The sequence below is a fragment of the Cibotium barometz genome, chromosome 11 (genome assembly GCF_041138505.1).
Source record: "Cibotium barometz isolate CiBa-2024 chromosome 11, ASM4113850v1, whole genome shotgun sequence".
NCBI lineage: Eukaryota > Viridiplantae > Streptophyta > Polypodiopsida > Cyatheales > Cibotiaceae > Cibotium > Cibotium barometz.
This window is the reverse complement of record NC_141056.1, coordinates 53106381-53119930: the sequence shown is the minus strand read 5'-3', so window position 1 is coordinate 53119930 and position 13550 is coordinate 53106381. Positions and strand designations below refer to the sequence as shown.

The 13550-nt window shown below is 45.9% G+C and overlaps 1 protein-coding gene across 1 annotated transcript in view; it reads left to right on the top strand.

The window, feature by feature from the left end:
* Positions 1-1915, top strand: part of LOC147634325 (uncharacterized) — a 52185-nt gene extending 50270 nt beyond the window's left edge. Inside the window, exons 2-3 of the mRNA XM_086805476.1 lie at positions 1531-1643; positions 1787-1915. Of these exons, the coding sequence (XP_086661602.1) occupies positions 1531-1643; positions 1787-1900 (227 nt within the window). The 3' untranslated portion in view covers positions 1901-1915. The remainder of the gene's footprint in view (positions 1-1530; positions 1644-1786) is intronic.
* The last annotated feature ends 11635 nt before the right edge of the window (positions 1916-13550 follow it).

The following is a 13550-nucleotide window of genomic DNA, read 5'->3' as shown; positions in this document are numbered from 1 at the left end:
CTCTTTGCCTTGCTCATGCCCTAGTCTGTGTTTTTCTTACTGCCCTTTAGGGATGAGCATGTCCATGTGCATGCACAAGAGAAACACAAACCAGATTATTACATCTCATTTTTGGGGGACACCCTGGCAGAGGACCCGACTCAAACACACAGAATAAAGATGATTTTTAGGGCGTAAACTCCCTTGCTCAAATGTCGGTGAAGATGACGCCTTTTTGTGTCTGCGTTTCCAAGCCACATGGGCTTGGGGTCCATGCATGAATGAAGATGAGCTTGATGACTTCATGAAGCTCATGCTGACAAAGATGCCCATGACGATGAAGACCACCCATGTTGATGAAGAACTCTGTGGCTTTGATGAAGATGCAAGTGGAGAGGCACTAAAACTGCTCATCCCCATGTGAATAGCCTTTAAGAAAGTTTTTTAAAAACTTTAACAAAGGTTTTAATAGACCTTTTACAAGTTGGAGTCAGTGACGGAATCGCAGTTTGACGAACCGAGGATAACCGACGGCATCTGGTTAACGGACTGATGGCCGTTGATTAATGGCGCAGGGTGACAAAAGCGACAGGTCCAGGAAAACCAGAATTACGTAGTCGTGGAAGAATAAGGCGTATTAAAGTCAATAGATGACCTTGCTGCTTGACAGACGGCCGTTACCGTCAGCTCAGCAGGTTGCACCCATGGAGTGCACAAGAGAGAAGGCCGGATGGTTGGCAAGTCATTTCACAGATAGGGTGACGGCGGGCGGCTGGCCAGATGGAATGTGAAGATGCAGCTGATTGGTGGAGACAACGGGCAGATCTGGGTGACGTCAAATGACATGCAGATCAGAGCGACGAGGAGAAAGCAGAAGGGTCTATGTGACCAAAAATATGTTACAAATTATCCATGGGTTACAATGATCTTGGTAAATAACGTAAATGAAAAAGAACCTAAATCTGACAGTATCATCAGCTGCATACAAGTAAGTAGTGGCTAACTAAGGTATGGCCTGTACAACTAGAGAGACCGAGGCTCATGGTGTGGTGGCATCCTGGAGAGTGGAGATCCAGCCTCCTCAACAACTATGTAGAGCTCCTCAATATCCACCTCTCGTGGGAAAGTATGTGGTGTCTCTGAAGTATCTCCCGGATCTGAGACTGATGAGGGGAGTGTGCTCTCTGTCTCACCGGTCTTGGTTGTCTGGCCCTCTGCATCTGGAATGCTCTCTCGATGGATACTGGAACCTGTGTGTGGGCGGCTGGGCTGCTGCTGGAGAGTGTCGTTGACTTAAGGTCACTTTATGGTAACTTATTAATCAATAATTCTTAGCATATGCTTAACCGTTAAGTATTATCCCAATCTCAATATTAAATGCCAGCTTAGTTGTCTTTTTGGTACAACATTTTGGCATGCAAGTTTTACCTTAAAACAATCTTTTGTTTGTTCAAATTTATGGAGTGCTGCAGATAAGTATAAAAGAGCATTTAGTGCTTAGGTACATACAGGAGGTGTTAAAACAATATGCATATTTGGTTCGTATGATAGGTATGATTGTTGCTTCAGCTCTTTTGTTATGGAACGGATGGATGTTTTTTACCAGCAGTGAGTCTCCTATCGTAGTGGTTCTCTCAGAAAGCATGGAGCCAGGTTTCAGAAGAGTACATTACATAATCCTCAACTTATTTTACTAGTTAATAAGATTAATGGCTTTTATTAAAGTTTATTGCGTAATTAAAACACGAAGCTTACATCACCAAAGGTTGATATTGCCGATGATTTGAAGCTATTGTTCACTATGCAGGGGGACATATTATTCCTGCACATGGGAAACGCCCCAGTACGAGCTGGAGAGATAGTCGTTTTCCACATAGATGTATTTGACTCTCAACCTTTCTTCCTTTCTTGGTTCAAGTGACATTTGAATATCATGTTGCCAGGTGGAATGGAAAGGAAAGAACTTATTGATCAGCTTGCTTCTCTTTGCATTCTCTTGCTTTCTACTAAATGTGTGCCTTTTCTCTTATCTTAGCCACATGCATGTGCTATTCCTTCAAACCTGCTGTTTTTTTTAATGAAATATCCAGATCCATGGCTAAACTGCAGGCCTTTGCATGGAGACTGCTAAGAACCCGTAACTGTTTTCTTTACATCTATATATTGACTAGAATAGGGTCTATGAGGGTGCACTGAAGCTGGAAAGTAGGTTGCAAAAATGCATGTTTGCACATCTACAACTCTTGATACCGTTTGCAAGCTTGGGGTTTGCTCTTTGTCTGTCCAGTTTTAGAAACATTTGGTCAGTATTTTTGATAGGAACTAAATGGGTCTTTAATGTGTTTAGATGGATCACAACAATTATTGACTAGCAAAGTGATGCTTATAATGTTGCCAAGTTAGGTAAAAATAAATTAGGAAATCTGAGGCTAGAGTAAGCGCCTTAAGATTTGCACTCATTAAATTGGAAGATACTTGAATCTAAGTGCATGTGACAGAAGAAAAATGACAACTATATGTTTTCGAGTAGCCCAAGAAAAGGGATGTAGCAGACTTGGTTGCCTGGCACGCTAAAGTGGTAACACAGGGTTCACTCTAGGGCAGGCAAATACCCACAAACGACCGAATATCATATGCAGTTTCCGGTGTCAGGCGTTTTTCTGAAAGATATTTTGGGCTTGTGTATATATGTGTGCATGGCAGTTGTGAAGAGCTTGGTTTTGGAATGCGTTGCCAAGTGTACAGGGTGGACGGTATTGGTTTTGGGCTTGTTGCAGGCTTGTCCGGAACGAGGTTCGCTGGGGATGATACCAGCTGCTCGGTCGCCTTGAAATGTGTACGCATCCTATAAATGGACTGGGCACGAGGTTGTGTTTGAAGATGTGGAAGCATGGCGGATTAATGTTGCCTTGAACCATGGAAGAAAAGGAAAGTGAGGGATGTAGCTTTGAGCATTGGTGTGAAAGCATAGATAGTGGCCATCTTTTAGGCAAAATAGAAAAAAATGATAATTAATGTGGCCATAAAAAAGAATAGCTACGTGGAAGCTAATATGGCTGCCAACGTGACGTTCTGGAAAGTTGGCGAAGCTGGCGAAGGTGTGAAGTCGGCGGGTGATGCGCAGCGATAGACTAAAAAGAGTAAAGACCGTCTTGTTTGTGGGGCTCTTGGGCGCAACAGTAGGTATTGCAGAGGAAGGAGCAGCTGGGGTGCGGTCGCATACGACTGAGGAGCCAGGTCAGTCTGCAGAGAGAGACGCATTTGGGTGTGTGGCCATCGTGTAAAGCTGGGAGCCTGCCTAGCGAAAACAGTTGAAAGTGTGGAGGGCGCAGCTGCAGGTTCATGCAGAGGAGACCGATAGGCTGGCGACAGAAGGGCTGTTGGTCGACTGGGCTGACGGGCAGACAAGAGAAGGGTAGCCGCCTTGGTTTTGGGCATGCAGGGGAAGTGGCTGGCGTAAAGAGAGGACGAGCTGGAGTTGCTGGTTGACGGGCTGACAGCGCAAGGAGAGAAGCGCAAGGAGAGAAGCGAGGGCTGGCGTTACTGATGGTCGTGCGGCTGTGAAAGAAAGGAAGGGTCCTTGGTGAGGTGACAACGCAGGTGACTGGAGCAGCGGGGCAGAATCGCCGTGAAGAGGGTGATGACGTGTGGAGGCAGCCAGAGAGCTGCTGGCGTCAAAGGTGAGATGCTGGTGTTGACGGGAGCCTCCCTAGTAAAGAGCAGCGAAGGCTGGAGCGTGGACGGATAGAGGTGGTGTGGCCTTGGTTCGGTCAGTCAGAGTGGACACTGATTATGGGCTGGTGATACAGAGGGTGCAGCTGGATGTGCAGTTGCAGGTGAAGCTGGATGTGAGAAGACTGCTCTGGTGGAAGCTGTTTAGAGACAGAGGCTAGGAGACAGGGGTATTGCTGCTTGGCTGGTGGGGCCGGTAGCATTGCAGAGGAAGGGTTTGAAGTGAGGCTGGCAGAGGATCAGCATAGAGACAGAGAGAGAGAGAGAGAGAGAGAGAGAGAGATGTTTGGGTAGCTGCTGCTGGCGACACACACAGAAGTGATGGGCTGCAGAGAGAGTTGAGGGTTAGCTGGTGGGGCGCCTTCTGAAGAGTGAGTGGGCGGGTTCATTCTGGTGTGATTGGCACAGCAAGCAGGTGAGAGGTTCGTGGTGATTGGGGATGTGGTGTATCCTCGGCAGTGACAGGTCAGAGTGTTGATGGTTCGTGTGTTCGTGGTGGCTGGATGGCTTGGTCGTCAGACGTAAGGTTGAATCCCAGAGGTGGTGTGGCCGTGGTGGAATTCGCTTGGCAGTAAATCCAAGTCTGAGCCTGAGTGTTTGTAAGTTGTGTGAGTAAGGCTTCTGTGTCGGGAGAAGCTTGTATGAAATGTTTTGACTGGGAATATATTGCTGGGTGTTTATCTTTGTCCATGGTGCCCCTGTTTGGTGCTGTCTGTTTGGCGTGGGTTGGGTGGTGAACTGTGAGACGTGTTCCAGCCGGTGGCTGGTGGTGCCTCCGTTGTGTTTGTTGTTTCCAAGTTTGGGAGGTGAAGGGCTATAGAGGCAGGTTCTTTTTTCTTTTTTTCACCTCGCATTCTTCTGGTGCCCCCACCAAGGATAACTCTGGTGTTATTCTTTGCCTAGAAGGGCGTGTGTTCCACTGAGGAGAGCTCAGGGATTGTTACAGGTTTTCAGGATGTGGTCTTATCCTGAATTTCATGGCAGGAAGGGTGAGGATGTGGTTGACTTCTTGGAGTAAATGGAGTTGGCATGCATTAGCAACCATGTGACAGATGAAGAGCAGGTTTTGAAGCTGATAAGGAGAGCTGATGAAGGCACCAGGTTTGCTTCAGCCATTTGTCCAAATTATGGACAGGTTTAGCGAGCAAGCTCATTTCTTGCCGGTCAAAAAGACCATCAAAGCTGAGCATATGGTTAAAATATATCTTGCACAAGTGTTCAAACATCATGGAATGCCGAAGTCCATTGTGGGGGATAGAGATCCCAGGACTACAAGTCTCTTTTGGCGTGCCTTATTTGATAATATGGACACCAAATTGGACTTCTCATCAGCTTATCACCCTCAAATGGATGGGCAAAGTGAGGCTGCAAATTCAGCCATGTTGGATCTCTTGAAATGTTGTGGCGGATCAGAAGTCTTCCTGGGATAAGTACTTACCGCTTGTGGAATTTGCATAGAACAACACAGTGCATGGATCTACGGGAAAGGCCCCGTTTGAGATTGTTTATGGTAAGGTGGTTTTGCCACCCATCCTTCGCACAAAGGATGAGATATTTGCATCTGATGAGTATGTAAGAGACTTGGATATTGCTCAGGTGCGGACAGCCATTGCAAGGTCACACGACAAGCATAAAAAGGCTGCCGACAAGCATAGAAGGCAATTGGATGTTTAAGAGAATGATTGGGTATTGCTGAAATTTGAGAAAGCAAGACTTGCAAAGAGGCCTGGCAAAGAGGATGCATATCCTAAGCTTGCAACCAGGTACTATGGGCCTTTTCTAGTGATCGAGAAGATCAATGAAGTGGCTTTCAAATTGGCACTACCTAGTCATTGGCACATACACAATGCTTTTCATGTGAGTCTCCTTTGCAAGTATATAGGGCCGGAGCCCAGTGAAATGGTCATTGAGGATCCACCAGAAGTGGATGAGCTTGAGGAGATCTTGCAGCCAGAGCAGATTGTGTATCTCAAAGAACACAAGCTTGCTGCAGGCAAAGTTGTGAGGCGTTACCTTGTGAAGTTTAGGAACCATCTTCCCATTGATGCTAAATGGGTAGATGAAGAGTTCTTCAAAGATTGCCCGCATGTGCTTCAGACATATTTGGATGCTTTTCAGTTGCGGACTACTGTTTAGAAGCCAGGGGGGGTGTCACCATTTGGCCACCTAATTGGTCCACCCGTGCTTTCTTATCATGTATGTACATTGGACTGGTGTCCATGGCAGTTGTTTATGCCGGGGATTGATGCCACTCATGTGATACTGTAGACTTGGCTTTCCGTTGGGACTTGTGCCTCCGTGTACATGCCCGGAAATGCTTGGTGGATTGGTGTTCCATTGGGTCTGGTACCTCGTGTACTTGACTGTAGCACATCTATTTTGGTATAGTCTCATGAACGGGGATTGTCCATACTAATGCTGCATTGCATAGCATCTTTATGTGCTTGCCTGCAAATGAAATTACATGCTGTTTTCATGCCTGCATGACCTATGTGTAGTTCCGGGCTAGGGGACGCCCGCCCGTGAACCGTGCGTGTGAAACTGTCTCCTGCTGACATGGTTGTGTGGCATGTGAACAGGTGGTAAGTTTTACCCAATCTAGGCTCAAATAGCCCTTAGGACTTAGCCAATATTTATAAGTGAGTGCATTCCCACTTCATTAAAGTTTGGGCCCCCAAAAGTCACTTATAAATTATGACCGCTTCCAAGTTCACACTCACTGAAGTCCAGAGACGGACAAGACTCAATGTCCAGGACCTGATCCTCCCCTTTTACTCATAAATGGGCATCTATCCATGTCCCTTCACCTCATTGGACCCCAATTCACTTACTTATTAAGAGAAAATTCGTGTTTTCTTTTCATGAAGATTTTTGGAGGCTGAAAACTCTGTTGTTCCACCATTTCTCTCCATTTCCAAGCTCTCCATAGCCATACCCAACTTGCTAGGGTGTTTTCCAAGCTTCCAAGAGTGTTTCCAAGTGCTAATCACTCCTACTCACTCCCAATGACTGAAATTCAGCAAAACAGCTCTCTTTATTGCTGTAATTTCTGGTCTTTTGCTGAAAACCCTAATTTCAGCTCTCCTTTCTCAAGCTGAACCATAGGGGAAGCTTTCCCAAGGTTCCCTTCATCCTCTTGAAGACTTTTGTCGCGAAGAAAGGCGACAAATCAAAGATCTCAACACTCCAAGGACTTCCATCGCGAAGACTTCCGTTGTCATCGACTCTACTTGCTATTGGTAAGCTTTTATACTTTAATTTGGGAGCAAGTAGCAGGAGGGAGGATCCGGATTACAAGATCACATACCCTGTGTAGTGTTCTCTTGTCCTATGTGCTCTCTTGCAGATTGTTGCTACCTTGTGTTGGTGGAATAATGGAGAGCAGATGGTAGGGAACATGGGCACTTGAGAGGGTACTGTGGGTTGCAAGTCTACATCGACAACCACTTGTTTGCAATACTGTATTCAGATGCATTGGTATGGAAAATTTGGTCAAAAATGCCCATGACTCTATGTACTTGATTCTCCCAAGATCAATATACTTTATTTGAGGGAGGGGTTGGCCGTTCCGGCTCATTGTGTGTTTCTTGTCAATTCAGCAATTTACTTCTTGTATTTTGAGCAAGTGTCCATCAAATCTTAGTGTATTTAAGTGTATTGATTAGCATTGTGTTCAACCAAGTTACAACGTTTGTTAAACTAAAGGGCAGGACCACGAACTCAGTGTGGGTCCACTCAATTCGGAATGCGGTTTTGGGAATGTCCCCGTCCACAAGTTGTACTTGATGGTACCCAGTTTTGAGGTCAATCTTTGAAAACACCTGCGTTGCATTCAACTGTTGGATTAGGGTTGCACAGAAAACAGAGACACACACAGAGAAGTACAGAGCAGCAAGCTCTCTCAAGAGAGTGAGAGATATGGTGATTGATGCTCAAAGAAAGATGAAGAGATACAATGTGTGGAGCAAGTGAGTTGACTCCATAATATCAAAATATAAATAAGTGTGGTGTCCTTTCACACCTAATATCCAAGGGGGAAAACCCAAAGGGAGAAAAGTGCCCTTGGCTAGCCCATGTTCACATGTGGCGCTACTCATATCATATGTGGTATAACTCATAGCACATATGCCAGGAAATCCCCCCTGTAGTGGCAATGTGAATTTGTACAAGGTTTGACCAGATCACTCTCTGTAGGAGAGTAAGCCTAAAGCTTTGCGGAAAGCTTCAAACTTCTCTGGAGGCAACGTCTTCGTGAACAGATTTGCAACATTGTCCTGTGTAGAGCAGTAAGATAATGAGATCTCCCTTGCATAAATCCTCTCCCTGACATAGTGATAATGAATCTCTATGTGCTTAGTACGTGCATGAAACAGTGGGTTTCAGCCGTACACAATCTACTGTGGTTGTAAAGGCTGCCCTGTACTTAGCCTCACAAGTAGATGTGGCAACAGTGGGGTTGCTTTTTGCTCAACCATGATATGTATGAATGCCCCAAAAAGAAACAATTCCCACTGGTGGATTGCGGTGTATCATAGTCATCAGCTCAGTCTGAATCACTGTAAGCATGTAACTGTAAGTTGCCCCCCCGGGATATACCAACACAAGATCTTGGGAGCCTTGAAGATAGTGGAAGATCCGCTTCATTGCTTGCCAATGCTTTGTACCTGGGCTGTGCATAAATTTGCTACACTGGGAAACCCCAAACTGAATATCTGGGTGTGTGCTGCATAAGTATATGAGGCAGCCTACTGCATGACTGTAAACACTCATATCAAAAGGCTCTCCAACATCATACATGCTCAATTTCAGCCCTAGCTCCATCGGAGTAGAGAGTAGAGATGGGCTTACAATCTTGAAACTCGAATTTGTGCAACAGCTTTTGAATGTACTTTGATTGGTGTACTTAAATCCCAACATTTGTCTGCACAAATTGTATGCCCAAATATTAATGCAACAATCCCAAATCTGTCATCTAAAATGACTTTTGCAATTCAGCTTTGAATGCTGAAATTTTATCCATGTCATTCCTAGTTAGCAACATGTCATCCACATAAAGAATGAGCATAATCAAAGTGCCATGATCCTCTTTCACATAGAGGGTGCTCTCCGTTGGGACTATTGCGAAATCCCTACGTGGTTAAATAAGTATGTATCTTCTCATACCAAGCTCGAGGAGCTTGTTTGAGACCACATAAGGTGCTTTTCGAAGCTTGTATGCTTTGTTTTCATGACCATGCTTCACAAAACCAATGGGCTGATTTACATACATTTCTTCCTGCAAATCCCCATTGAGAAAAGCTGATTTTATGTCCAACTGATGCACTTTCCATCCATCATGGGCAACCAATGTAACAACACATCTGTGTCCATAGCGAAAGTCTCATCATAATCAATGCCTTTTTGCTGGGCATATCCTTTGGCCACTAGCTTGGCCTTGTATCTGTCAATGGTACCATCAGACTTTCTTTTCAACTCGTAGACCCACTTTGTGCCAATGGGCTTCTTGCTAGCAAGCAAGTCTACCAAATCCCATGTGCTGTTTTTATGGATAGAATCCATCTCAGTTTTGCATGGCTTGCATCCAATGCTCATCCTCGTGAGCCTATTCAAATGAATCTGGCTCATCTGCTTCACAAAGTGTACTCATGCAAGCAACAGCTGCTTGTTCTCTTGCATTACGTGAACCAGCCCTAGTCCTGCTATCAAGTGGAGCTGAAAGTTTGCTCCCCTGTAAAGTACGGAGCAGCCAACAAGGCACAACTCTAGCCTCTTCCGTTGCTGTCCGCTCTTGCTCCACTGCTTCCTCCACGTTTTGAGGTGTAATGAGCTCATTCATGGGCTGATTTTGAGCACCCAAATGCTGTCCCATTAGGCAAAGTTGATGGCTGATCTATGGTGCCATCAATTCCCAACAGGAGAAGTCCTTCAAACATGTTATGTGGGCCTGAAGGTGGCTGTCCAAAAAATTCAGCTAATGGCTGGTCTGAATTTTCAGCAAATACAACATCTCTGCTGTGGAAGGATTAAAGAGACGGTAAATATTCACTTAGCTGCTTTGTCATCAAGCTTACCTCTCAACTGCTGAGGTACATTTGCATATGCTATACATGTAAAAACTCAAAAGCGATCAACTTTAGGTTTTCTTTCGTGCCAGGCCTCATATGGCGTGATGGTTTTCAATGCTTTGGTAGGGCATCTATTCAACACATGTGTAGCACACATTATTGCCTCCATCTAGAATTTGTGAGGCAATCCTTTGCCTTTTTTTTTTTTTTTCAGAAAGGAGACTTCTATTAAGTATGAAAAATTTTTACAAAATGGAGATTTCACACCAAGAAAGGTGGAGATCTCAACCAATCAGGAGCCCTGTGCTGCCAATAGGGTCCTGAGTGAGAAGACGTGAAAAAGATACCAATGTCCCACTCTCTCATAAACTGGCCGCAATTCCTCTCCGCAGCCCTCGAAGATGTTTGGAATGGCCTCGGTGCATCTAGCCTTCCAGATATTCGAGGTTGAGATGCTAGCAATAATTTCCCAAGAGCTGTCTAACCTTTGTGCCGGAGGGACAAAGTGTGAAAGTGGCAAATCCCGAAGACAACACTGCCGAGCAACTCCTTGCCTAACCATAATGGCCAAGCTCCTGTCAGTCCCCTCGAATCTCAGTTGAGGCTCAGACTATGTCAACCAAATGATAGAACCAAAAGAAATGATAGCATCCCTCTTAATCCTACCAAAGAGGTGTGCAATCGCAGACCAAACCCTCTGTGCTTCCCTGCATTCCCATAAACCATGGTAAACTGACTCTGAAACTCCTGCACATCTAGGGCATGCTGGGCAAGCACCAGTAATAACTGACCTCCACTGATTGGTGGCCAGACCACCATGAAGAGAAACCCAGATAAAGGAGGAAATCTGTGGCTTCCTATAAGAATGTCACAATCTTTGCCAAAAAACCCTCTGAATGTCAGTCGAAATGCCGTAAGATTCCCAATGGGGTCTAAGAGCAGGGACACTCTGAATGTGTCCCAAGATAAGATGTCTGGCATTCTGCACCGTATAACTGAAAAAAGGCATGCTTTTCAAGGAGTTACAAGCATCCTTCCACACCCACTCACTGGGGTCCCAATGCAAATGTCTGATAGGGCAGCCACCATACAACCAAAGGCTAACATTCTTTGTGATCATCCCTGGGGGGGGGGGGGGGGGGGGGGGGGGGGGGTCAACAAAGAGGTGCTTCCCTAACCTGCCAACAACTCTGACTGGACGAATCTGGGGGCCCTCAATAAGGTCCTGCACGTCACATCTCTCCAACTGCCATCCATCCTGTACAGAAAAAAAAAACCGGTACATCATCCTCCCTAGGCAAGGGGAGACCCATAACCTGAAGAGGAACACCTGTCCCATAAAAAACCCCAAACCAAGAATGATGACGGTCTTCCAAAAAAGATCTAGTAATCCAGTGGTTGGGAATGGCTGCATCAATCTGTGCAATCCTCCGACTAGAGCCTCTCAAATGCTGCGTGAGATCCAATCTTTGTACCTCGGTGAGGCTCTAAAATCTCTTCCAAGCCAACACTGTGGGGCAAAGGGTCTCCCAGCCAGCCCAAAGAATATGCATAGCTGCCCCAAGAGGCCTACCATGCACATCTAAGATCAAATCATTCAACAGAATGGGCTGCCGGTTAACTTCCTCCGTTGAACACGGGGGGATGTGTACCAAAAAACTCCTCAAGCAGTCCCAGGCGCGTAGGAGGGACCTAACCAGAGGGGATGAAGGGGAGCGGTGAACTGCATCCGAAAAAATAAAGCGTGAGCTGAGAGTCTAGTCACCTCCGCGAACAGGACACATTTCGTGATCTGCTATATGGGAAAGTCCTTCCATGGCTCAGTGCCTGGAAGAAAGCCCCTAACAACCAGCTTACACAGCAAAGCCTTACATTGCACGTCAGGGTCAATGATATTCAATCCCCCTTCCTGCTGAGGCCTGATAATGGTTTCCCAAGAAACTCTAGCCCTGGTGTGTGCATTTCCATCAAGCCCTGACCAAAGAAAGTTCCGAATAAGGCGACGAAGCTGGCCAATGCAGCCCTTATGAAAAATCCAGCACGAAGCGATAAACCAAGTCGTGGCTAGCAAAACTTGGTTAACCACCAAAGCTCTAGAGGCCAAGTCGAGCTTCCTCCTACTCCAGTGATGAAGTTTGCTTTTAATGCTTAAGAACACTGGAGCAAACTGTTGTGCAGGGGAGATGTCAACGCCCACCTGACAACCAAGGTATCTGGTAGAGCATCCTCTCTCAATCCAAGTAAAACCAACATCTATACCCCAATCTGCAAGAGGAGAATCACTGATCCAAAAACCAACTGACTTATGCCAATTGATAGAAGCTCCTGCTGCCAAACAAAAGGCCTCCAAGGCTGTCCGGAAAGCACATAAACAAGCATGTGAAGCCTCAAGGAACAACGCCGTATCATTTGCTAACTCAGAGTCCAAAAACTCTTCCTCCGTACATAAAGGCAGCCTGAGACCCACAACACCAGGGGCAGCCTGAAGAAACCTGCTCATAGCCTCAGCTACAATGAGGTACAGTAAAGGGGCGAGGGGACAGCCCTGCCTCACTGAACGGGAAATCTGAAAACGCTCACCACGCCCCCCACAGGCTAAAACAGTGCTATGAGCCTCCCTGTATAGGCAAGACACACCTCTGATCCAGTTTTGGGAAAACCCCATGTGTGCCATAGTGCCCTCCAAAAAATCCCAATCCACTCTGTCATAAGCTTTTTCAAAATCAAGCAAAAGAATGGCAAGAGGCTGCTGACTAAACTTTGCCCACTCGACAGCTTCCCAGAAAGAAAAGATGTTATCAAATATACTCCTTCCTTGGAGGAACCCATTCTGGGTATCATGGATAGTCCCTAGGAGAATCAGCTGCAACCTTATACTCAAGGCTTTAGCTAAGATTTTATATGCAGATCCAAGGAGGGTGATGGGCCTCCATTGCTTGATGTCAGTCTTGTCCCCACTCTTGGGGATAAGGTGAATTAGCCCCTCCGTGAGGTATGGAGGCATCATACCCGACAACCACATTTCTTGAAGGGCAACAGTGATAGCATCTCCAATATGATCCCAAAAAAGAATAAAGAAGGCGGGAGAAAGACCATCATCCCCTGGGCATGAACCACTGGAAAGAGCATGCAGTGCGTGAAGGAATTCATCCTTCAAGAAAGGGGCATCCAGCCATGATGTATTCAGTTAAACTCTGTTTCTAACGAACTCTCATCTTTCCACATTGTTTCACATCATTTCTCGTTATTCCACATTCTTCTATATCAATTCACATTGAATTTGAATAAAGAAATACCAAAAGGGGCGCCAAGCTTTGGGGCCAATAGGTGTCGGTCTTCTTTTTGTTTAGGAGCACTCTAGCTCCCTTTTATTTGTCTTATTTACTGGATTACAACTGTGTGCAGTTTGGTTTCTACCAGAGGCCGGTTTCAATGACTGTAGTGCAAGTCGGGGGAGTCGAAGTGTATCCAGCTTCCTCACCCTGTGTATGTAAGTGACTGTCTGGAACATGGCCTCCATTAACATAGGAGCCACAACAAACTCTCCCTAGATGATTTGGTAGGGAACATATGGCTTGTTGCGTATCATCCATGATAGCATCATGATCTAAGGACGCTCTATGCACTGCCAATCTACCAGGGATAAATCTGGTGCCGAGAAGGGAGTTGCATACATAAGTGCCGGGGTGACTAGGGTGGTAGAAAGTCAACCCTTCATCCACGGCTCCTCAAAATGTGCCTAGAAACACTGCCTCTCCAATAAGGCTAGAGTTG